Here is a 25216-nt window from a genome sequence, read left to right as displayed (position 1 = left end):
TTGTGCACGTATGATAATGAACAACCACCTAAAATGTGTATGGTTTCATTTTTGTCCATTTTTGTTTCACTTTTTTCCAGACCAGATGTGCAGTAGTTTAGTTCACCCAGTGCAAAGTAGCACTAATTTGTACACTTAATGAAATGAAATACTTAAGAAAATATTCTCCTTCCTTGATTTGCATCTATTATGAGCACTACAAAATGTTTTCAAAATGCATTCATTTCTAGTTTTGCATGAGATCCATTCCATGCAATTCATTCTCCCACAGCGGAAAATAAACTGCAGGTATTTTTTTTCATGTGAATGTATAATATCTAAATCTCAGAGATAAATATGTCTACCAGTGTTTAGCGACAAGCCCAGTTTCTGAATTTTCAAAGGAAAAATAAATCACCCTCCACACTACTATTGATTCATTTGTCAAGCATTCTTCACTGGGGTTTTCCTGCTAAACGTTCTGAGACTTAATGGATTTTGTGCTTTACTCTCCACATTAAACCTGCTTTTATAGCTTGTTGGCTGCTTCATCATATGAAGTGTGTGAACATTCATCAGGAGATTCATGTCAAATAATCTGAACAAACCCATCATTCATAATAAGGTATCCTCAAAAATGCTCTCTTAATCCTACAGATTCAGACATAACTAGAGATTAACCATATCATATCTATTTCTCTGTTGTCACATAAAACCTGTGTTTTCTTAATGCTGCTCATTGTTAGAAGAGTGAGTTTAATTCTGCAGATTTTCACAAACAGCATAACTATAAAATGTATCCGATAGCCTACAAACGGACTTCAATAACAAGGTATTAGTAACTTTGAAGACTCTTAAATAGGATTTGATCCTATAGGCCAGTAGGGATTTTAACCATTACACCACCTCTTCTTATAGCATTTTAGTTTCCATAAGTTAAATACAAAGTCTGATGACTCCATGTTCATTAAGAATTTCCTGATTGTTTGTCTTTGATAAGGCAATCCATTTTAGGACTGCAGGTTAGAGAGAGTATGTGGAGTGCAGCAGTGCTCATCTCAGGTTGTAAAAGAAACTAAATCCCAATCACCTCCAGTGGTGTTACCATTGATATCATGCTAAATAAAACAGTACTTACATAGGTAAACTATGAACTCTAGTCAGTGATGACACAAGGTAAACAACCACCTATACGCACAAAAAACTATTTTTATTCTCGTGTTTCTGGGGCACTGGACTTGATGGACAGTTGGTCTGGGGAATCCCCCGCCCTCGCACCCTTAGTTTGGCACGTAACATAATGACAAAATACGGACAGGAAGGTATTGAGTTTATGTCTCGTTTGCAGAATAACAGTGAGGTAAAAAGAGTTAAACTGCAGCCCACGGTCACTTGGAAAGCCTCAGATAATCTTAACCTTAGACTATCGTATTTGTATTCCCTGTATAGTGACACTATTTATTAATTTTTGGTACTTATACTAAATGCAACGTACTACTGAGTCCTTGTAAAAGCCCCACTTAGTCACCACACTTATTGTATATACTGTATATATTTTCAGGAATCTCTTCTTTCTTTCTTCTTTGTCTCTGATGTTTGATATTTAAATTCTATTTGTAAAGCTTGATGTCTAAATGCTTGTAAGATAAGATAGCACTTTATTGATCCCCTTGGGGAAATTCAGTATTGTATATTGCACTGCACCAACCTCACCAAGTCAAATTCCTAGTATGTGAAAATGTACCTGGTGAAAATAAACCTGATTCTGAGATAATATTAAGTGTAACTAGGGGCTATCCTCCGTTCTGCTGCGGAGGACGTCCTCCTGACCAAGGAAACATGGCCGGGTCCCCTCAGCTCTCATACTTGTCTAACAGTGGCACTTCAAAAGGATTTCCTGTTGTTGCAACAACTGGTTCTGTGTGTTTGTGTAGGTGGCCATGATGCAGTGAATACATTCAGGTTGTCATTACCACACCTACGATGAATACCTATGACACGGTATAGCTGTGGCTCCACTGATTCAAAGTGAAAATGGGAAGTGCCGTCTTCCTGTAGTTTCCTGCCGGGTGCACTGAAACATGTTTGCGTTCACACACTTGCATCTATAGGCCCCACGCACGCGCCGCTTGACGCCACTCTCGGCTCACGTAGTGGTGACTGCCAGTGGAAAAGAAAATTTCATTACTCACTCCAGTTTCTGCAGCTTTCCAACTGTCTGAGCAAGTGGTTTTCCTGTGTCCTCAGGGATAAGTATAAAAAGGTAAGCGAGACAACTCTTTGCATTTCCAGCAAATCTTTCGAATAGCATCCTTTGGTGATCTGGTGCCTGCTGTTGATACTGAGAATATGAAGCTTGTTGGTTTTTGCGTTCTCGCAGTCATCTGCTACGCTTTGGCTGAGGCTGCAACAGACAGGACTACATTAATTCGGAAACTGAAAGAAGTCCGGAGCGAGTTGAAACAGTTGAATGGAAGCTTGCAGGTAGGTTAATCTAGATTCATTTTTAATCACTTTTGCCTGTGAATGACTGCAATTATCATGACTAAATACACTTTTGTTGGTTCCTGTCTTGCAGCACAATGGGTTGATGCTAAATACTCCACCACAGAATGTTGAGGTAAGCACAGATAACTTGTATTCCTCATTATGTTGACAGTATGGTCACTGTTATGGTAGTCTGTTGTGACTGACACTAATATTTGTGGTTGCTTACTCATTGTTGTTACTCTCCCACCTACTGTAGTTACTAATTGTCATGTGCTGGTGGTAGCCTACTGTAGGAGTACATCAAATGGGGTGTGAAATCACAATATGTGGGGGGGAATAAGCATCCTATTATACTCAATTGTAAACAATATATCTGAGCGAATACGCAATCAAAGACAAGTACAACATGCAGGCTTGCAAATGGATTTGTAATATTTTCTCACAACACCAAGTTAATCTCAGTTAGATACAAGTTAAAAAGTAATCTTCATTACAAAGACTGTTCTAGGTTTGTTGGTCCATCCAACAGACCTGACATAAGCAGTAGGCCAACACAGCTAAGGCTAAACAAAGAAATGATTCAACACTTATTTTGTTTATACAGTAAATTGAAATAGCATTTGCAATGTAAGCAGGTTCAGACTATTTTGTAATAGAAAATGAATAGTCACAGTAACAGTACAGATAACTGGCATCATCTAATCATTTTAATAGCAGTTACAGCAACATAAAATCTACACAAAAAAAAAAGCAGTAATTGTAAATGATTAACAACGCACATGTAACTTTTACTCTTAAATACCTTAACTGTAATATACTCTCAGAGACACAATGCACTTTTCTGGAACTAAGACAAAGAAGCTTTGTTTTTACCTTGATGACCATGCGTTTTTGACTTGATCCAAGGGAAAGGGTTTCATTGGCCCCAAGGATGGTATCATTTTCTCACCCACAGAGGAGCAGGCGATCAATCAAAATAAATTAAACAAGAAACTCACCAAAGTAGGAGTTTCAAGGTTTTCACATGACAACAGCGATCTGTCATTTGGCGGGTGCTTTTATCCAAAGTGCCTCAGTACTGTGAGTGCGTACATTTTTAGTATGAATGGACCCAGTGGGAATCAAACCCTAACCCCTGCAATGTTAGCGCGTTGCTCTAGTCATTGAGCTAAACCAGCCAAAAGAGAATCAGATCAAATCAGATGATGTGCAATCCATGCCAATTAAAATTGGCGGCATTACTTGTAAATTCAGCTCGGCCTCCTTTCTTGTCAGGCTCATGTTCTCGAGTGAGTCAACCCGAGAGCTTGCTCAGTGTTGGTTTTTTTTTTGTTGTTGTCAGAACCACTGGTGCACTCTCAAGTGAAATGTGATGAGTAATCACACACAAGGCAAGACAAAACCATGACACTTCCTCACACCACCTCACAAACTCGAGAGGTCCTCCAGAGTTAGAAACCCTTTCACTCGCTCTTCTTATTTAAGCCTGTTTTTAAAAGTACTTATTTAGTCAATTGCGGCTTAGGTTAAACTGAAAATGCTAAAGATTCTTTTGTATGTATCAAGACACCCTGACATTAACAATAAGCTTAATAATCCGAATTTGAATTAATTTATTCTCAAAGTACAATAATTTTACCAGAAATTGTTGTTTACATTAGTAATGATTGCACATTTTGGCGGTCCTGGTGCAAACACATATTGGAAACTTATATAGTAGCTCAAATATATTTAATACAATACAATACAATACATATATGATCAGCATTTATTCCAGAATGTCCTTTCAAGCAGCTTATCATTTTGCTGTTGTTTGAATAGACTTAATGTTGCAGTACAGCACTTACATGTGAGAGTCCCTGACCTTGGTCAATTAGTAGTATTTCCAAATAATTTAGGATTTGTTTCATGCTATTTAGACCAATGGATGGGGTTTGTCACATTAGACAAAAAGCACTATAAAGTTTAAACAGTCACAGGGAAGTATGTGAAAGTCAATTTAACCTGCTGTTCTGTGATTGACAACTGATCTGACTGTCAGTTCTTGTTTTGATGCGATACCCCACCCACCTGGCACTCCAAGTAGAGCGGAACAAATGCTAAGAATATTTGAAACTACAATTTGACCCAAGCCTTGTTGGGTTCACAAGTGTGAAGTCACACCTCGCAGTATGAGTGTCCAAACAGATTTTCACTTGGGAAAATAAGTGTCATTTCACCAAGTCTTTCATAAAAGATCAAGATTTGCAAATGGGGGAAACAATTCAAACAAAAAAGTTTAAAGCAGCATTGTGAACAGAAACTTATCTATAAAATAGTGGAAACATGTTGTTGGCTCATAATTAGTTTCAGTTTGTGTAAAAGACGTTGTGTTTGATTGGAAAGTCAACTGTGATAAAGTCATGACATGAAACCAGGCAGAACAGCTTTCTTGGAAATGTTTTGATGGCAGTGATGGGAGGAAAATCAGTTTTTCTCAAGCTACACATGAAGAATTATGCCATAAAATATTCACCATCTAAAAAGAAAATGATAGATAGCACAAATTTAAAACAAGGACAACATTAAAAGAATCGTTTTTGATCTAGGTCTGTGGTTGACAAAATGCCACTTTTACAGTCTGTATGCTCACTATTTTACAGTTATTGAATTGCAAATGACTTGTCTCAAAAATGTATATAGAAAGTTTCAGACTAGAACACTTTAAATAACATTTGATTCATGTTACAATTTTACTGTAACTTCATTCAAAGTAACTCTGCCCCTGTTATGTTTGTTAGAATGTATATTTATATCACAGAAAACTGGAAAACGACAGACAGTATAGTCCACTGACAGTCAGTAGGAGTTGAATGCAGTTTAAAAGAAATATCTGGCAGCTTTCAATAATAGGAATTAGTTAGAATTTGGTCCAGCTTGAAAACGACCTGGGGCAGCAGGGAGTGGTGGTAGCCCGATGATTAGAGAAGCAAGCTTGTGACTGGAAGGTTGTGGGTTCGAATCCCTCAACTGGTTGGGAAAATGTGGGTGGGGGAAGTGAACAGGGAGCAGTCGCTGTCAAATAGTGACAGAATAAAGTAGAATATTAGCTGCACGTAGGAATTTAACTGGGCAAGTGTACCGAGCATGTGCTGTGGAGGAGGAGAAAAGTTGTATCAATGTTTTTGCAATTTCTACTGGTCGCCAATAGAGTTTGATAAAGGTCATAGATTACTTAATGAGGCAATGCTGATTCCATGTTCAATTTGTGTGCCAACAATTGTGAGCAACAGTATTTTATATCGTTTTTTAGGCCATCATCGCCCACTATGCTGTCCACAATAATTTTATCCAATTGGTCAAACTGCTCCCTCCCTCGCCCGTCTACATTGATCGAGCTGCTGATGTATCATGGCCTTTATTTGCCTTGAGATTCAACAATAGCAAATGCAAGACAATTAGAAGATAAGCAGCGCCACCCTGTGGTGAACAAAATGGATTGTCAATTTCAACCTCTTGCTACAGAACAGATTGTCCAATAGTGTCAGATGACTTTCCTGTGTAGGGGATGAAATGCCTAGTGTGTGTATGGGGCTGTGAATGTATCAAGGAGAGGAAACGAGGAGACAAGAGGCAAGACAACACTGGTCCTGTGTAGCTCAGTGGGTAGAGCAAGGCACCAACACTGCTGGGGTTAAGGGTCAGATTTCCAGTGGGATGACCCACACTCAAATTGTTGGTTCTATTGTATCCAGTGCCTCAGATAAAAGCATCATCCAACTGCTGTATGTTCTGTTAAGAGACCAAATTCTGTGCTATGGGTTGAGCTCTCCTTCACTCCTATAAAATCACTTGGTACATATTATTGATGTTCTACTCACAGTTTTTTGTTGTTTTTTTTAAACAGGACTCCTGCTGCATCTCAGCTTTGTGCTGCTTCCAGGAAAACCTGCTGAAGCTCAACGTTACAAAGAAAACCACCCAGAAGAAACTTGCCAAGAGCCTTCGGAGCCTCCAACGAACTGTGAGGAAATGATGCATTCAAAAAATATTACAGTATATTTGACAGTTCATTTCAAGTACAATATCAAATTACTGGTGCACTTTTTTCAAACTAACATTTCTTTTCATCTGTTTCAGGAGAGTGGTCTGAACTTTTGTGATTCAGGAAATGCCACGGTAAGAGTACATTTTGTAAATATTTTGTAAAAATTTTAAGTTATTTCCTCATTTACTCGCTACTGATTATTTAAGCATATAGAAACTGAGTGTGGCGTGTGTTGCAGTTGTAGTGGAAGGCCATTAATTTCCTCTGTTTACCTGTCTCCCTTTAGCAGACAACCTGCCAAACCTGCAACTCATATCCGAAGAGCAGCACCAGGGACTTTGTCGATACACTGGACTCTCTTATTCAAAAGGTATGGCGATTGCTCTTACCGATTTTAACAGATTTCACAAATGTTATGTCAAATATAAGGTAATTTTTGTTTTATTGTGACATTAGAAAAAAACAGTTCTTCTAGAATACAGAACATGTCGGCAGTGGTGGAAAAAGTACTCAAATCCTTTAGTAAAAGTAGCAATATCCTAATGGAAAAATACTCCATTAAAAGTAAAAGTATTAGCAGTAAAATACACTTAAGTATCAAAAGTAAAAGAACTGAGGAACAGTCCCTTTCAGAGTCTTAAATTATTGATGAATATTTTAATGTACTGTATTTGTAATGTATTTAAAGTATTTTAATGTTGTCTAACTGCTCCATATACTGTTGGGGAGTTTAAAATCTAACAATGCAACATATGTTATGAGCTTATCGTATGTTTTGCATGTAAAACTTTATTCTGCAAAGTAACTAGTAACAACAGTAGTGGAGTAAAAAGTACAATATTTCCCTCTGAAATGTAGTGGAGCAAAAGTATAAAGTCTCACAAAATGGAAATACTCAAGTAAAGTACCAGTACCTCAAAATTGTACTTAAGTACAGTACTTGAGTAAATGTACTTAGTTACTTTCCACCTCTGCATGTCAGTTATGGTTGATGGATGTATGTTGGTGGATGTGGATGGAAGTAATGATGATTGATTGATTGATTGACTGATACTAATTAATATCAATTTGTCCCTCTTTAGGGCTTGACCAGACTGATGTCCTGAGAAGATGGGGATATCCAGCTGTGAATAGGGGTTGAATGTAGAGAAGACACTACTCTGAAAATAAGCCAGACATGGCAACATAGCCTTTCAAGTATTTAACTTATTTAATATTTATTTAGAAAGTGGTGGTTAACCCACTGAAGCTCAGAGGAATGTATTCTCAAGAAAGCTGCTTTGTCGCCACCCACTGGAAAGATATGAACATGGCAGATTTTTTTATTGAATGTGTAATTTATTCAGACATGTTCGTAAATAGTTTATAGTTCTCAAAGAATTTTAAGTACATAATGGCATATTTTATATACTACTGTATGTATGATGTTTCTTATTACAGGAATACTGTCATTGAAATAATTGTATTGCTATTGAGAATATTAAAATAACTTGCAATTTACTTGTGCTTCACTCTGGTTTATTTGATGTGCAGTATTTGCAAAAAAGCTTCTAGCACATGTGGGTACTCACTTTTTATGAATTACATGAATCTGTGAAGCTCTCAGTAAAATGGTACAACATAATAAATTCACCACTTAATCTGTAATGGCAGTATATCGCCCCCCGTTGAAACACTGCTGTCCCACTACTGGCTTTTACTTTTCTCATAATCAAGTCCACTGAGTTGTTGAGACAAGCACTGGCAGTGTCACAGCTAAACATGACATTTACATGAAGTTGAGATTGTAAAAGGGTTGTCTACAATAGTAATGTTTGCAAATATTGATTTTCCAATACTGCAAATATTTAGGTGCTAGAAAGCTAATTTCTGACATTTAAATCAAACTCTTCAAGATATCTGTATCTTTACAGTGTTGATGGCCATATAGATTCTGGACTGGGGCTTTCATTTGAAAAGTGAATACTTTCTTGACCCTTAAAAAAAACGAGTGGTATAGCAGAAAGAAAAATTAACTCCACTATTTTCAACATGCAGATTGAATTCTAGATTAAACAAGATACACTATTCTTAGCACTAGGTGGCGCTAAGAATCTTTCAAATCTTCTGTCAATCATGAGTGCTCATCATAGGAACAGAGCTGTATATATGAACATGACTAATCAAGAAATGCAAAACAGTGTAGATTTATTAAGGATAATGTAACTTAAACAGGACAACTAAATGCATCAGTAGTACTTCAATGTCTCATGGGATTGAGGGACATGTGTTCCAGAAGAATAAAAGTGGAGTCTGTATACTGTGATGCTCCCATTGCAATGTCTTTAGTTTAAACATTTCAAATCTTTTCAACTAAATTCACTGCATCTAGAGTGTAAAGATACTATTTTAACTTTTCCATGGTGTGCGACTCAAGCAGGCACCCGCATATAGGCTTGGGGATTAGCATGTGACTATTAAGACAAGATCTCACCATCCTGATTTAAAGCAGCATTTTTTTTTTTATAGTGGTTTTTCTATCCAAACCAGATTTGGAACCAGCCGATTAGATTACTGCAACAGTCTTTTCTCTGGCCTTCCCAAAAAGTCTGTGGGACGGCTGCAACTCATTCAGAACGCTGACTGGGACTAGAAAGACAGAACACATCACATCTTAGATCCCTACACTGGCTTCCTGTTTGCTCCAGACTTGACTTCAAGATCCCACTGCTTGTCTATAAAGCACTAAATGGCCTGGCTCCCAAATATATTTTAGACCTGCTTTTAACCTATGAACCACTCTACAGGCCTCTAAGGTCATCTGGCACTGGCCTTTTAGCTGTTCCTAGAGTAAAATCAAAATCCGGTGAAGCTGCTTTTAGTCACTACGCCCCCCGGCCACCGGGATAGCCTGCCAGATTGTGCCAAAAGCTCTTTTAAAAGTGGGCTGAAAACTTTCCTTTTTTCCAAAGCTTTTGACTAACCTTGTGTGCCTGTATATAGGGCTATATGTGTGTATGTGGATATACGTATGTGTGTATATATACATGTATATATACACAGTACATATTTTTTTTAATATGTGTTTTTAGCACATTTTATATATATTTCTTGTTATCTCTACTATTTTAAAACATTCTTCTATTTTCATTATTTTTTGTATGTAAAGCACATTGAGTTTTCCTGTGAATGAAATGTGCTATACAAATAAAGTATGACTTGACTACCTGTTAGTTTCAGATTTTATTTTAAGATTTTACTGATCACTTTTAAAAACCTTGATGGGTCGGGCACCAAACTACAGCACAGACCTTTTAACCTCATATAAGACGGATCACAGGTCCTCGGGCATGTTCCTATTGGCTGTTCCAAAATCCAGATTAAATACAAGAGGTTCCTATTGGCTGTTCCCAAATCCAGATTAAAAATAAGATGCACTTGGTTCTTTGCCAACAAGGCTCCTAGACTTTCGAACGACCTGCCTGCCTGACTTAAATAATGATCTTTTAATGATCTCTTATTTATTGTTTTTGTGCTCCCTTTTAGGGTTTACCTTTATGTTTCTTGCCTTCTTTTTACAGTTCTTATCTTGGCTCATTGATTTTGCTGTTGATTTTATGTTTTTCTTTCTCCTCTGTAAAGTGCTTTCTGTGTTTTGAAAAGTGCTATTTAAATAAAGGTTATTACTTTGGCCTACATTTTCTAAATACAATAGCAATCAACTAATTGAAGAAACAACACATCTACAGGTGAAATCTGTCTGTAGATGTGATAAAGGCTACGTTCACACTGCAGGCCTTCATGTTCAACTCTAAATTACTGCTCATATCATATCTTTTTTAGATGACTGTTCACATCTATTCTAGGATCAACCAATATCTGATATCAATATGAACTGACAGTGATGCTGACAAGACATGCATGCCATGCACAAAGTAACAATAACAAGACATCACATCTGTTTTTGTACCTAAGCTTCTCCTGCTTGTTTCTAATGTAGTGCCTTTGAGTTTTAACTGAGTTGAGGCATCTCCCCAAATATAAATCAATTTGGCTATTTGGCTTTCCTTCCATTGTTGTGTCTTGTTGTCCTTCATGCTAACGCTGCTCAGCCAAGCTGCTGTGGCACTAAAATTATGACGATTGATTCAGGTGAATGGCATAAGATTTACTTATTGTCATGGCATGCTGACAAATTTTGATTTGAGCGTTCAAATACAAGTCACATGTAGGCTGTATTGCTTCAGGATCCAATTTTGTCCCACATATCCATGCAGTCCAGATCGGAACTGGAAAAAATGCGGCTCCTTGAAGCTTTTTGCTGTTCACACTGATCAGAAAACATCAGATCTGTGTCATATGTGAGTGAACATTTGAATTAGAACACTTTCAGCTGCAGTGTGAATATAGCCTTATAAGAAGTTGTAGAATAAGCATCTTCTGTCCACATTCACCTCGCCCTTGTATAACAAATATCAGATAAACAATAGGTGCTGCTTTGGCTCAATTCTATGGTTAGTTAGTTACCACAAAACAAGACTTAAACAAACGTGGCAATCCACATATCACTGACAACTCTCACAATGACAGGTGCAAGTGTGTTTTCAGCAGGTGTCCTCACTGCCATCAGCAGCAGCCTGGACTTCCCAGATGATGAAGGGGATTTCAGCAACACAGACAAAACAAACTCATCAACCTTTACCAAGATGTATTTCACACCTGCAAACCAAGATGTTTGCAAAAATCAAACCTGGACTTAACCCTTACATCTTTGCTTAGACAAGTACAACTTCAATATCACAAACAAGAACAACAAACCGATTGTTTGTGCCATTGCAAATGCAGAATGCAGAATGTCAGGAACTAGCAAAAAAATGTACTTTGTCCTTCCACCTTCACTGAATAAATCACATCTGTAAATTCCTGGCTCTTATTATCTTACCTAGCACCTTTCTGACATGCATGATCATTCTAGGGACATAGGAATTTTTTTTTTTCTGTCAGGCTTGTATCTCCAAAAGGTCAACTTCTCACAAACTAAGGGCCTTGTTTTTAGCATGATGACAATCCATTTTTGACATTACATGATGGGTTTTGAAAGGGTTTCATAGGCCCAAAAGGTCAGAAAATTTTCTCAACCCATAGTGGACCATGTAATCCTTCAGTTGAAGTGAAAACGTGAAAGCCACCGAAATTGGAGATACAAGGTCTCCACACAACAACAATAACAGCGATTTGTTACATCTACTGTCTCAGTGCTCATCTAGGAACTGAAGCTTATTCTACTGTTGCACTCACTCTACTGTAAGACACAATCAGCATCAGCTACAAGGCCTAAAATGCAAATGCAAATGAACAGAGAGCCACATTTCATGGTGTTACACTCTGTGGAACGAGTATACATGAGTGCATTCCACCTCCAGTAACTTTGACACTAAGTGTGCAATTAGGTTACTAGATGCTTCTCTGTGCAGAGGCATTGCACTGCATTGGCAGACATGAAAAAGATGCTGTACAGCTGTCAGACAGGTGTTTGTGGTTTTGGTAAACCATGTGGTCTTTCCAGTGGGGAATGGATGTGATACTTCAAGGTGGTAGATTTCTCCTTGTTGGTTGGTGCAGAATTCCCATGGTGGTGAGAGAATACTGTAAATGTATTGGATTGTGTTGTCCACTGATCAATCGGCCACTGATTTTAATTGGCCGGTGAATGTTCTGAATAGGTCATCGATGAACTGCATCATTTCAATCGATCGGATTCATGATTGGCCGATCACACTATTAAAAAAAGAAAAATCGTCAATGGGCAATCGGGATCAGCCCCAGAAAACCTGATCGGTGCATCACAAACTGGTCACTGTAAAAGCATTCACTACAAAAGTATAACACTAACTCGGTCACTTGTGCTTGAAACAGGGTTCCCACACTCACTTCAAAGTTTTGTTTGGTGAAATCAAGGACTCAAAATTGGCATGTTTGGGGCAAAACACGATATTGATCAAAATTAGACATCACAGAGGCCTTGTTTTTTCTTGTCAAGTCAAGAAGGTCCTGGTGAGAACTGCTGTTGTTATAAACATGAATCTCCAACACAAGGTTTTCCTCAGGTCAGGATATGAAGAGTTGATGCTGGGACAGAGAGAGCCAGAGAGCTGGGGCAAATTGCTGACTCTGGCTGCTGCCATAATCACCATGATAAACGTAACCAGGTATACTAAGGAGGTCATTAAAGAAGCTAATCTAATTAATGCATTAATTAGCATATATTACTGTGTCAACATACTATGTCACATAATACATGGGTGGTATTAATATGAACTCCGCACTTTAAATCATTAATGAGTTATAGTGTCAAGAAAATCTGCAAGGTGCTCCAAATTGGGTCCTGGAATTGGCCGTTTCAGCCGACTGATAGCCCTAAACACATGGCTGTCATTGGCATGTGCCATTCACAATGTCAATTTTACTGACTATTTCAACCTTTTCTGGGAACTGACAGTATGTACCCAAACAGACCTGGGACTAGGATTCTCACAGCAAACTTAAAATAGAGCATTTGCCACCCACATGTTTACCCGTCTTCTGTTCCTCTCCCTAGCAAGCTTGACCTCAACGGGAACATCAACAACTCCAGTGGAAATGGCAACAACCTTGAGCAAAATGACAACAACCAGGGTTCTGATAATAATGTAGAGAAAATTGGAGGAGATAAGATGCAATATAAGCATTTTGAAAAAAAGAAAACAGAGCAGATCCTTTCATACAAAGCCTGAGAATCTCTCTACTATACATGCAGCTTGCTACTGACTTCTACTTGTAACATCCCCCTCAGGACCAATGTTAGATTGAATTGTGGACATCCAACCCATACCGTAAATAAATCGAATTTATCTGTCGTCTACATAAAGCCCACTGTGATTCCCCCCCTTCCCCCCGCCTCTCAGGTTTTGAAATTTGCTTTAATTAAAGGAATAGTTCGGTATTTTGAACCCTGGGCCTAAATAACATGTTTTCTGTCATGATCCCTATTAGTAGAAACCATAACTTTTGACAGAAAGCTTGGTTTTTTAAATTTTTTTCAAGATAACATCTTGACACCGGTATGATGTGTGAGCGTCGTGTTTTGCAAAAGAATGTTGATCATAGTTTTCAAAGACTGTCATGTATGCCCCTAGGTTTGAGTGGGAGGGGGCAGCCCGGTGTTACCGGACAGGTGAAGTGGTTTCTACTAATAGGAATCATGACGGAAAACATGTTATTTGGGCCCAGGGTTCAAATTACCAAACTATTCCTTTAATATTCGGTCCTTGACCAACAAGTCCTTCGTGGTTAGTAAGCTCATAGAAGACCATAGAATTGATGCTATTTTCTAATCATATGCACTCACTGAAGCTGCACCCATCAATTGCAACTTTTTACACAGTTAGGCAGGATATACTGTGACTATAGCAGAGAAAGTAAACTTGCTAGAAAATCATTCTTTTCATATCTCATTGAAAATCATGATTTGATTATGCTAAATTTCTCTTTTCAACCACTGAAAAATTGATCAGCCCAACTAACCCTAGCCATCTCTAATGACCTTTTTTTCAATAAATAAATGTAATTAATTTGCAGTATTCAATGATAAGATTGCAAACATTAGGCTTAATATCCTGGCTGATGTGATGAGTCACCTTGAATCCTTACTGAAATAGTGTTGCTAAATCGTGTGATTTATCACTTCAAGCAATGTACCAGTTGGATCATCTGCCTGCAGCCTATCTGGCAGGTTTAGCAAATGTAGAGCATGTTAATTCACCCCCAAACTTATTTAATGCTTTTATCCTATTCAGTATGCCAACCTGGTGGTACACTGGTCCAACAGATTGCAATACTGCAGTGTGACGACACCTCCTCTACAGCTGCAACCACAATGTTTATCATGCTGAATATTTGTAGAGTGATATGTGCAATCCACTGTTTATCTAATTGTAAGGTTCTGTTGTTGTACTTGTTGTGTCAGCATATACTGTGTTACTATGCAAGTTGTTGGTACAGCATGTGTCTGCACCAATGCCACCAAGAAAAAAAACATTTTGGAAGGTGGGAAGCACTTGAGGTCATTTTAACAGAAATCAAAACCTAATCGAAATCAAAAAGTATTTTCAGTGGCTATCTACACATTGGAGCTTGTGCATGAGAATGTTCATGAGGAGCCGACAAGTCAGTCATTTTTTTTTTTTTTTAATCCCCCATGGTCATGATCTCGCTGGATGTGATAATGTAGTGTACATTATGGGTTTTTCCACAGTGGTTAGAGCAGAATCCCCTAAGTGTAAAGAAAAGCTAAACATTTCTAGGCTTGCTTAAGAGACTCAGCTCTGCAATGTGTATTTATTAAAATGCTTTAATCTGTATGTTCTAAATCCTTATACCGCTGTGTGAGCTGTAATAAACTGGGCAGTTTTGCATCTATACATTTTTAAAAATTTAGGTTATTTGATGACACTTTGAGCATATATAAAATCAAAGAGGATGTCACAATAAAGTCAGATGCTAGATGGCTGTGGTTGAGATCAGGCAACATCAAATGTGGACTCTCGATTTGGACAATAGATCATATTTCTACCAAAAGAGTGAGTTTAACTGACTTTGCTAACTCTAATCTCACTCCCCAGTAAGAGAGCTGGGTACAATGTGTGATCCAGGTCACCACACCTATGTTCCAGATGTGCAGTACTTCATGCTAGCAAGGACTATACATATATTCCACTCAGGTTCAGCTCACATCCAAGTGTGGATCCCAGAGTCCTGAGCTTGCCAGTATGATAAACACCTGCGCTACTGATTAAGCCAAATTTCAAGTTTGCCCATGCACTGAACCAAGGATAGTGGGGGTTTTTTTGCCAGAGGGGTAAGTTATACTGAGTTCCCCAACTTCATTACACCTGCATATACTGTGTACTTAGTTGAAAAACATGCAGAAATTATTATATGAGCCTAAAGGTTTAGAGAAGCATGCTTGTGACCAGGAGGTCTTTTGACAGATTTCTTTCCATTGGGTTGTTGAACATGGTGGGCGTTAAAAGTAAGACAGTATGAGTTCAATAAAAAAACCTACAATTATCTCAATGTTATGCCAGGCTTTCTCCATTTTATCTTTGTTTTTGTAATCCTTTGATGATGAGTTGTACCACAACGGGATGGTGTACACTGCATTAATTATAGCTTCTTCCGAGGTCTCTGTGTTCACTGCCATTTTCCCCCCCAAGACCTAAGAACACTTCCTCAACTTTAATTGGCTAAACAGATCCGTCTGTGCAGAAAAAATTCAAATCAGTTGAAATGAATGTGCGTCAAAAGGGATGGAAATCTGACAAAGACGGATGTGTCATCAGCCCAACTGACACAGATCAATCAAACGGATCAATGTGGCTGCCCCCTAAGAAGCTGAAAAAAAGATCAAGTGTTCTCAGCAAAAAAAACATATTGGAGCATGTAATCTATTGTTTTTATAATTATAAAGTGTCCAACAATCATTTGAATGATTTCAGTTTTTGTTCCAACTAAACACTACAGCAGCTGATTTCAATGAGTAGTTTCCCTTTTTCCGGGTTGATAATGTTTTTACTGTAAGTGGAGAAAACAGCTGGTGAGGTGATTGGTTAGATTGGAAACCTGTTGACTCTCGGCCCTCCACAACATAGTTTGAGACCCCTGATCCAATGAGTTCAGAAGTAAAACAACAATTGCGTCACACAGATCTAGCACATGTGCAGTACATATAATGCTAAACTATTATTCAATGTTCACTCATTCAATAAAATCCCCCTTTACTAACTGAAACATCACACCTCTGTTCAACACCTTTCCATGAGGTAGTGCTCCCAAACTGGGATAGAAGAACAACTCACCCACTGACCAACCTAAGTGACGCAGGCATGTGGGTACCTTGCAGTGAAAAAAAAAAAAAAAAAAAAAAAAGGACAGATCAAAATTTATCATGACAACCCACGAGTTATAGCTGACTCAAATGAGACATGGCAACTCCAGTAAAGCCACGACGTGACTGTGACACTATGCTGTGGTGGCCTGTGGTTAAGAAACTTCCACCTGTCACTGACAGCATTACTATCAAGGAAACCAAAGACTCTGTCTATTTTGTTTTCTTTTTAAACCCTGATTCCACTCTTTTTGGCCAGAAAATGGGGTGATTGCAATAACATTTAGTTTTTATGATATGTGCTTTCTGGTCAGTGTAATTCAAATGATGCCACCCTCACACAGAGCATCACAGGAAGTCAAATGTGGACTTATTCAGGACAATGAGCAAAAGGGATTTTTCATCTAATCATTTCAATCAAAATATCAATAGGAGGCAAAAGTACAGACTTTCAACTTTTGATTGTGTATGTTTTTCCTCCATGATGTAACACCAAGTTAAAACAATGTCAACTGATATGGTATAAAAAATAGAAAAGGTGGGAAACGATATAATGCACAAAACAAGTAGTTTATTTGCTATAAAGAGTGCTAACATATACAACCACTTCAAAGCAATAAATGACACAAATATGGGCTTTGTTTAGCAGCTACTCAGATGCAACGCATTTCCTCAGGTAGCATCAACTGATGTGATCAGTCAGAAGCAAATTCATGCAAAATTGGCATTTGCTCACAAAACATTTTATGCAAACTGCTTCAAGTTTGTGACTCTAGAATATCCTCACATGCTCTCCTATACCAAACCCTAAAAATCATAATGCATGTCAATTAGTCTTCAGTTGGATAGGAGGGATTTTTCCCTATGATATCCCCTGTTATAGTGTGGAATAGTTGACTTTGTGGCCGACTAACGGCCTTAAGCCTCTGCACCACCTCCTTCCTCCTGCACAATTTTCCAATGTGAAAATTTGCATGTCAAGGTAATTTGCTACTAACTTGTTTATGGTGATGAGATGGGATACTGCACAACCTAAGGGCTGGATATTATTCAACCAGTGAGTCAAATATAATTCAACATTTTGCCAAATGAAACTGTACTGAGATCGCTTGAGATACAATCAGGGAGGGAAATCCACCGCCCACAGAAGCTGATGCATCCTAAAAATCACCTGCCACTTTCAGCACTTGACAAGCTCACTAGACGTTTAGAAAACAGGAGAATGTCCAAAATATAGGTGTTTAGCTGCTAAGCCGGTCTTTGGACGAATGTACAAACCATAGCTAAAATTTTGCTGAATTCAGAGTTTGGCAGATTATCTCCCGAATCACAAGGATAATGTGTTTTTTGCAGAAATCAAACAAAACAAAATGACAAAATGTTAACCTTATATGACCTTTTCTGGGGGTGGGGGCGAGGTGGAGGTGGCTGGTGACGATTCTCTCGGGATTTGGAAAGCTGAAATCACATTTAAATAAATTGATCAAGGTCCGTACAGATTCTGTACTTGTTCCTTTTAACTGTTACATGTCAGAGATGCAATGGTGAATTATACAATTAATATATGATGATATATATGAAATTAGAAATGCAGCCAGGTTTGAGGTTCAACTTCTCTTCACCTCTCATTCAGGTAGAAAATCATTCATGGAAAAGAGTTGGAGGAAGTTCCCGACTGTGGACAGCATGCATGGTTTATATGCACTGTAGGTGTTTGTGTGCTTGTGGCAAAGATGACTCAGTACTTTTTTTTAGAGCCCTTGGGTTTTGAACTAATGAACAAACACACCCTGTGCCTGTCAGAATGGGCTACCAGTGATTTGTGTTTAATTCAGTCCTTATCTCCGTTATCACACATTACCAAAATCTACCTCACAGGAGCTGAGTATTAAAATCACGTGGGAGACATTTGCCAATGCTGACGCCCCACTTAGAATTTCCTACAGTTATTACGACGAGAAGACCGAAGTCAGAGAGGGTAGGAGGAAGGCAAGAAACCTCAGCGTTACTTGTGGGATCGTGAAGCTATTTATGGCCGATTTGAGACTGAATCGCATTTACCATCTTTACCACATTGTTTGCTACGGAGTAGGTTTGCAAGCTCCATTACCAGTTTGAGTTTTCTGGCTTTGGAAAGAGTTGTTCACGTTCACAAATATTGATTCGACTGTCCTAGACGATAGTAAAAAGATAAGGGAATTATTGAATTGGGTGTTTTTAAACTTTTCATAAATTTCCCATGGGTCAATTTTGGCGTGTACACAGTGTGACTCATAAGAATAAATCAGGTTGTTCAGGCAACACTCTTTCTATTTCCTCCTAGTCTGAGATTTTTCTATTTGCCCCCCCAAACTCCATCAACCAGATTCAAGACAATATTGGAAACCTATCCAACAACATTAAGCCTGCAGCCAAGAATTTGAGAGTGACATTTGATTCAGACCTCTGTATTAATGATCAGGTTTACATGGCTGTTCAGTCTTGCTTCCTTCAAGATAAGGTCTCATTTTTATCCTTTGCTGACCTCAAAAGTTATCCATACCTTCATCTCTTCATGTTTACACTACTGTAATTCCCTCAATTCCTGCATGAGTCAAAGTTCCCTCTCCCAGTTGCAAATAGTTTTCACTTAACAGGCACACCAGGGTTTGGTCCCCAGCTGCATAGTGTACCTTTAAACCCCTTATGAACCGGACCTCTAGGTTAGGCCACTATTCTCAAGTATGGTGCTCTACTCTACATGCATGTTACAGCTGTGGTTCTTTGGCAGTCAGCTTTGCAGTTTACAAGTGATACTTTCTGCACCTGCCAGTGACAATACTTACATGCATCTGTGACATGCACCTGTCATCTGGATATCTCTTTGTAAAAAAGAAAAGGTCTGACTAACTGCTGGCCCAGCAACAAATCCCACCTTGAGGTTCCCCTTACCAGGGGTGTAGATGCACTGAGAAATAGAAACAGCAGGGAGACCCCTAGATAGCGGTGAGATTACTGCTTTTTTTATTTTTATAAGTTCCTTGAGTCTCAAATGTAGCACCTATAAAGCCTTATCTGAAAGATAAATTTGGAATCTGTATAAGAATAAATCTTGTTTTACCCTGGACAATAAAAAGTGACTGAACACTTCTTTTAAAAGTAGTAAGAATTTGTTGAATTTCCACAGTCTTGTGAATGAGACTGAACTGTCCTGCCTGGTCAAAAAAAGGTTAAAAAAAAAAAAAAACGTACAAACTTGTACTTTAATTTCGAAAGCCAATATTTTGTGTAGGCAACAAGTACAACACATGGAAACAGCAGGGATGCCCCCAGGTAGAGACAAATTCCATGGATAGAAATTTCCCCACCTTCTTTACTCACAATCAAAATCCTGTCACATTTCTGATTTTTGGTGACAGCCTAAAAGACTCCTCGAGAACCTCAAAACTGAAACCTAGAGATTGAGCAATAGAGACTAAGTGACGACATTGACCAGTGTGACTAGATGTGATGAACAAAGGTCGTCAGCAGTACTACCGTAGGTCGCCTGGGTTTTTTTTGGCGTCAAGGTTCTACTTATTGTGGGGAATCCCCTTTCCACAAGACTGTAGGCGAGAAAGGACACCCTTCGTTCTCTTGGTTGACACTTCGTCTCGAGCGCTCATCTTGCACCCAATCATGCTGCTGTCTATTTTTAATTCGGATTCCCATTAGTTAACAACGTCGCAGCTATTCTTCCTGGGTTGCATAATAAACATGAACAATATTACAACCCACCTTATGAAAAAATGATGCAAGAAGGAAAAAAAACAAACTTTCCTGCCTTTTCACCACAGCTCTGATTCCTTATCCTTGCAACACTGCCGTTTGTTAATTTACAAAGCCTTACTTGACAAGCTACCATTTTATATTTCATTGTTTTCATTTCATTTTTTATAAGATTCAGTACTATAGGATACCATACACATTCACAAGAATATATTAGGTTGTATATTCCACGTATGAACACATACAAAAGACAGCTTTCACCTTTTGGGAGTGAGTTTAGGTTACTTTGCATGTGTAATGTCTTGTAATTATAAAGAATTTGTTTTTAATTTTGTTAAATTTGTGCTGTGCAATTCTGAAATTTTTTGCAATATTTATGTATGTACACAGATCTCTCTTAAAAATTAGATGTCGATCTCAATGGGACTTGCCTGTTTAAATAAAGGATTCAAACAATCAATTCTCTATCATGCAACATCATAGGAATATGTTCAGCATCTATGGTCAGGTCACCCTGACTTTGACCCTCGCACTCCTTACTGCTGGTTGTCTTTAAAATGAGAAAACAGGTGTCATTTAGAGTTATAGCCCATTTACTACGATCTACGTCTAGTTTACATTTCCCCAATCATTTTGCAATGCACACTGCATGTGACTTTACAGTGTCAAACCTAGCTTGAAATTAACTGCTGTCCCTTAATAAAAAGACATGGATATGAAAATGAAGTTTGTAAGGCAACATGTGAGGGATTATTTCCTGGTCTTCCTGTGGGTGCCAGGTGATTGACAAGAAGCATAACATAATTCACGCGCTGATATAATACTCGACCTGGGCTCAATGAAATAATGATAAAACAGAGAAACTTTGACCAAACCAAATTCTGGCTTCATGTTTACTGGATTATCTTGCTCTGTGGAAGTTTGTTTTTCATACTGTACAAGACAGAATGGCAGCAAATGTCTTCTTCTGAAGGGAGGAAAACGAGCGCTGATATCTGCAACTATGGTGACTGTTCAGATAAACCAGGAAGAATGGAGAGGAGAGGGGCAAGCTTGACTATTGGCACAAACTTAAGAAAACACTGGTATTCACCTTCACTGTTGATGATCTAGGAATTCAAGCATCATCTACTGTTGCATGTTACAGCTGTGGTTCTTTGGCAGTCAGCTTTGCAGTTTACAAGTGATACTTTCTGCACCTGCCAGTGACAATATTTACATGCATCTGTGACATGCACCTGTCATCTGGACGTCTCTTTGTAAAAAAGAAAAGGTCTGACTAACTGCTGGCCCAGCAACAAATCCCACTAAATTGCAAAATGGAAATGGTGTCGTGTCTTAGCTGCAGTATCTCTTTTGTTATGGACTAGCTCAGGGATTAAAGCAAAAAAAAAAATCTTCTGACTGAAATTTTTTTTTCAGGCCAAGTCATATTCCCCATCTACAATTTGTAAAACAAGTTACAGAGGAGGCCCCCCACATTAGGGCGTGTACACACTGTTCGGCTTTTTTTTATTTTTATTTTTATTTTTTTTAAAGGCGGGTGCCGCGCCGCCTTTTTAGAGCGGACGCTTTTTTCCCGCCGTGCAGTCGCTTCCCATAGGTTTTCATGTAAAAAAGGCGGAGGCAGCTGAGAAAAAGGCGGACAGTGTGTACATGCCCTTAGCCCTTGACACAAAGTAAAATTATGAGATTTCAGCACCACCCCACGTATAACCATTGCTGCTGTTCTCTAATGCAGCCATCAAGTTGTAAAAAGGCTTTAACCCAGGGTTCTACGGTAAGCTTTTTGCCAGGGTGCACCTGAGTTGAAAAAAGCAGGAGCACACAGCAAAGTCTAGGAGCACAAACTGGTTATGAATGTCTATGTCACTGTCTGTCTGCTGCTCAAACTCTAGCAGCCAGGTTACTTTTCATGGATCTGCTATCTCCCCATCATTGCACAGAGCAAATACTCTTTAGGCTGTGCCACAGGTGGCAACGGTTTGAGCCTTTGATGGTACGATTGTAGCGTAAGGAAAAATCACGGTTTCTCGGTTTTACGATTACGCCAGGGAAAATCAAATGAGAATTTTATAATTACGGGTTTTATTGTATTTTTCACAATATTTCTTCTGCTTCCGCAAAAAAAGCGTACTCTATATTAAAACCACATTTAAATACAGTGGAAAAAAAGTATGTAGCCTAGTTGCCTTTCAGAATTCACAATAGTTGCCATTTGAAAGTGATATAATAATACAGTAGCTACCTTTTGAAAACAAAAAAAAAACGGATTAGATTTAGTGCAATAGATTAGTCTTTTGCACCTAGCCTGATACAGATGCAAACTGAAAGTACTGTAAATAATCGCACCAAACGAGCTGATTCAGCCCAGCGAATGGAAGACACTGCTGAGACGAAACACTGGAATACTTCTACTTTGTTTGGACTAGATTACGGCCATGTTGGTGAGCTTTTATAAAATGTAAGTATATAAAGTAATGATGGGCGCTACGTTTCTGCTTTACTGACGTTGGCTTACGTTGCACTCACCGCTACTTTGTTGATTTATATTTAATCCCCTACCAGCTTTACGTTTCAGTGAGCAACTTGCCGCCAAGTTAACCGTGTTTCAATTTACTTTTATTAGGCTACCTTGTCTTGATCATGCAAGGATGGATGGTGATCTGGAAGATGTCTTGGCAAGTTAGATGTGTTTGAGCCATTGGCAGCCGCATTTCGTCGGCAGCTTTGCAAATTGAATATCAGAGTCTTCTTCAACAAACCGCGGTCATTTTGTAGGAATCCAAAATGCTCCCACACTGCTCATAGTGGCATCGGTTAATCGCTGCATGCCTACGCTCGTACCGGTGCCCCTAAATTCAACCTCTCATTCGCATATTTAAAAAAGTAGGAGCAAATGCGAGCATTTTGCTCACACTGTAGAACCCTGCCGATCCGTCTCCATTACAACATAAGGAACTGATAGTAGACAATCGTATGGCAAAATTCATAAGTAGGCTAATGTAAATAAAATAACATTATTAAAAGAACATTATAACATTATAGCCTACAGCCATAGCCTATCTGAAATGGACATGGGGAGCCAAGCCTACGTTATCAGCATTCTAGTCAAAAGACGGATTAGGCATTCGAGAATATTATGGCCTAACGAGAAATATAGGCTATAGGCTATATACGTATAATTACCGACATCCAAGTAGATTGTATGCTTATACAAATCAGCTACCTATCACCTGGTAGCGCGATTCCTAAGTCCCGTAACACCCCCCTCCCCTCGCTTCCCCCCCCCCTTCGGATCTACACTGATCTCACACATGGCCTCTCTGGAATCCAGTTGACGGAAATCCGTCATAGCGACGGAGAACTTTAATCCCTGCTAGCTGAGCTGAAGTTTATGATATGATGAAAGCTGCAGCAGTCACTGAAAAGTTGAAACACTGACGAAATCTGATTAAAAAAATACTGAAAACAGAAGATATGAATAAATAAGACTACAAACAACTACAGATGCCATAACAATCAAATGAGATGCTTGGAAGAACGGATAAAACAGATACAGAAACATTTAATACATTTTATCAATCAAATGAGAAAAGTCAAACCCATTTTTATTTCTTATGGGATGTAAAATAAACTATTAACACAGATAAATGTATAATAATAAAGGAATATGATATCAAGGCTAGCCATCAGATTTTCAGTCAGTGATCCCCATCACTTAGAAGGGGCATGGAGTGACCACCTGATGGTTTTGAAGTTGGAGGGACTTCACCATGCAGTCACTAGGGGAAAAAATCTCCAGTGATTAATGGCAAAAATTGTTCCTATGAGATTACACTTTTACAACACAACCCACTTCATCCTGCTGTGGCCTATAAATTGGCAAACTGCTCAAGAGGGCAATCATCCACCTCCCAAAAAACTATCACTACTATTCACAGAAAACTTCCGCCAAGCTTTTAAACAGTTTAATATGGAGCACTGTTTCAGAATTGCCTTTTGGATTTTTTTCTTCATGGGCCATCAAGCAAATCCGCTACACACCCGTTTAACGGCTGACCTGGGCATCGAACTCCTCCGTGAAGAAGTGTTATGTGTAAGTTATTTCATGGCATAACAGGCACCTGACCCGTTGCACCAGGCTTCTGGGAATTTGACTGACAACAACCAGTGAGAGCGTTACTCTGCCGTCACGTTGTTCCAAGCCAAAGCGGTGTTGTCTGAAACAATTGAGCATTTCTTTCCGAAATGAATTTGGAAAAATCTACAAACGATCAATTGTTCCAATAAAGGAAATGCTCAAACTGAATGAATGAACTGAATAATAAAACTGTTTTCTCTTTCCTCTTGTTGTAGGGAAATGCAACGTTCTCTACTCCAATCGTCTCCGATGAGAGGGTAAGGGCACTTCGCATGTTTGACAGTATCTCTAGGGGCTGGATAATGCACTTTACTGACAAACAGGCCTAATTAAAGGCAAGGTTCAGGATTTTTAGAGGCCGATCCTGTGGATTACCAACCAAGCCAGAAAGACATTCACGTTTCCCTGCGGTCTCATGTTAGCATTTGTTAGCACTGCTTGTGCAAATCAATGCAGACTGAAGCAATTTCTCTCAAAATTGCCTGTGAATTCTTTTCAAACTGTTCTTTTGCTTATTTCTTTACTGTATGGAAGGAAACAGAATGTTTCCAAGCTATTTTGAGAGAAAATGGTTTAATCCCCATTGGCTTTCTCAGTATCTGAAGAAACTTGGTTAGTGGTCATTACAACTGCCTTCTAAAAATTATAAATTTGCCTTTAATGAAGCCGTCAAAAATAACTTTCAAAGGTCTACCTTACTCATGGTTAAGATCCACAGATACAGGAAACCAAGTTTGGTTGCTAGGATAAAATCTGGTTTTGCTGAGAACTTACTCTGTTTTTGCATGCAGCAATAACCACAAACTCTTCTTCAGTCACAAAGTAATGCTGTCTCTCTGTCTCTCAGATTCATTGCTACACTGCGGCCCTGCAGTATGTCAGAGGAGAGCTGAACAAAGCGAAAAATAAATGTAACGGCAATATG

General features: G+C 38.7%; 1 protein-coding gene across 2 annotated transcripts; it reads left to right on the top strand.

The window, feature by feature from the left end:
* The first annotated feature begins 2328 nt into the window (after positions 1 to 2328).
* il21 (interleukin 21) lies at positions 2329 to 7933 on the top strand. 2 transcript variants are annotated; one of them, XM_071916220.2, is made up of 6 exons: positions 2329 to 2463; positions 2558 to 2599; positions 6356 to 6472; positions 6589 to 6627; positions 6786 to 6866; positions 7579 to 7933. In XM_071916220.2, exons 1-6 carry the CDS (start codon positions 2329 to 2331, stop codon positions 7600 to 7602), a joined length of 438 nt encoding a protein of 145 aa, XP_071772321.2. In that variant the 3' UTR covers positions 7603 to 7933. The 2 variants fall into 2 exon arrangements, with proteins under 2 accessions (XP_071772321.2, XP_071772320.2); XM_071916219.2 differs by having other exon boundaries at positions 6783 to 6866.
* Positions 7934 to 25216: the final 17283 nt, after the last annotated feature.

Source organism: Centroberyx gerrardi, chromosome 16, assembly GCF_048128805.1.
Source record: "Centroberyx gerrardi isolate f3 chromosome 16, fCenGer3.hap1.cur.20231027, whole genome shotgun sequence".
NCBI lineage: Eukaryota > Metazoa > Chordata > Actinopteri > Beryciformes > Berycidae > Centroberyx > Centroberyx gerrardi.
The sequence above is the reverse complement of the archived record's forward strand: the minus strand, read 5'-3'. Positions and strand labels throughout refer to the sequence as shown.

Excerpts from the sequence above, each read along its gene's own strand:
- il21 (XM_071916219.2), top strand. The coding sequence starts at position 2,329 with ATGAAGCTTGTTGGTTTTTGCGTTCTCGCAGTCATCTGCTACGCTTTG. Across the intron at positions 6,473-6,588 it reads TTCGGAGCCTCCAACGAACT|GAGAGTGGTCTGAACTTTTG; the intron begins GTGAGGAAATGA and ends CATCTGTTTCAG. Across the intron at positions 6,628-6,782 it reads GTGATTCAGGAAATGCCACG|CAGACAACCTGCCAAACCTG; the intron begins GTAAGAGTACAT and ends GTCTCCCTTTAG.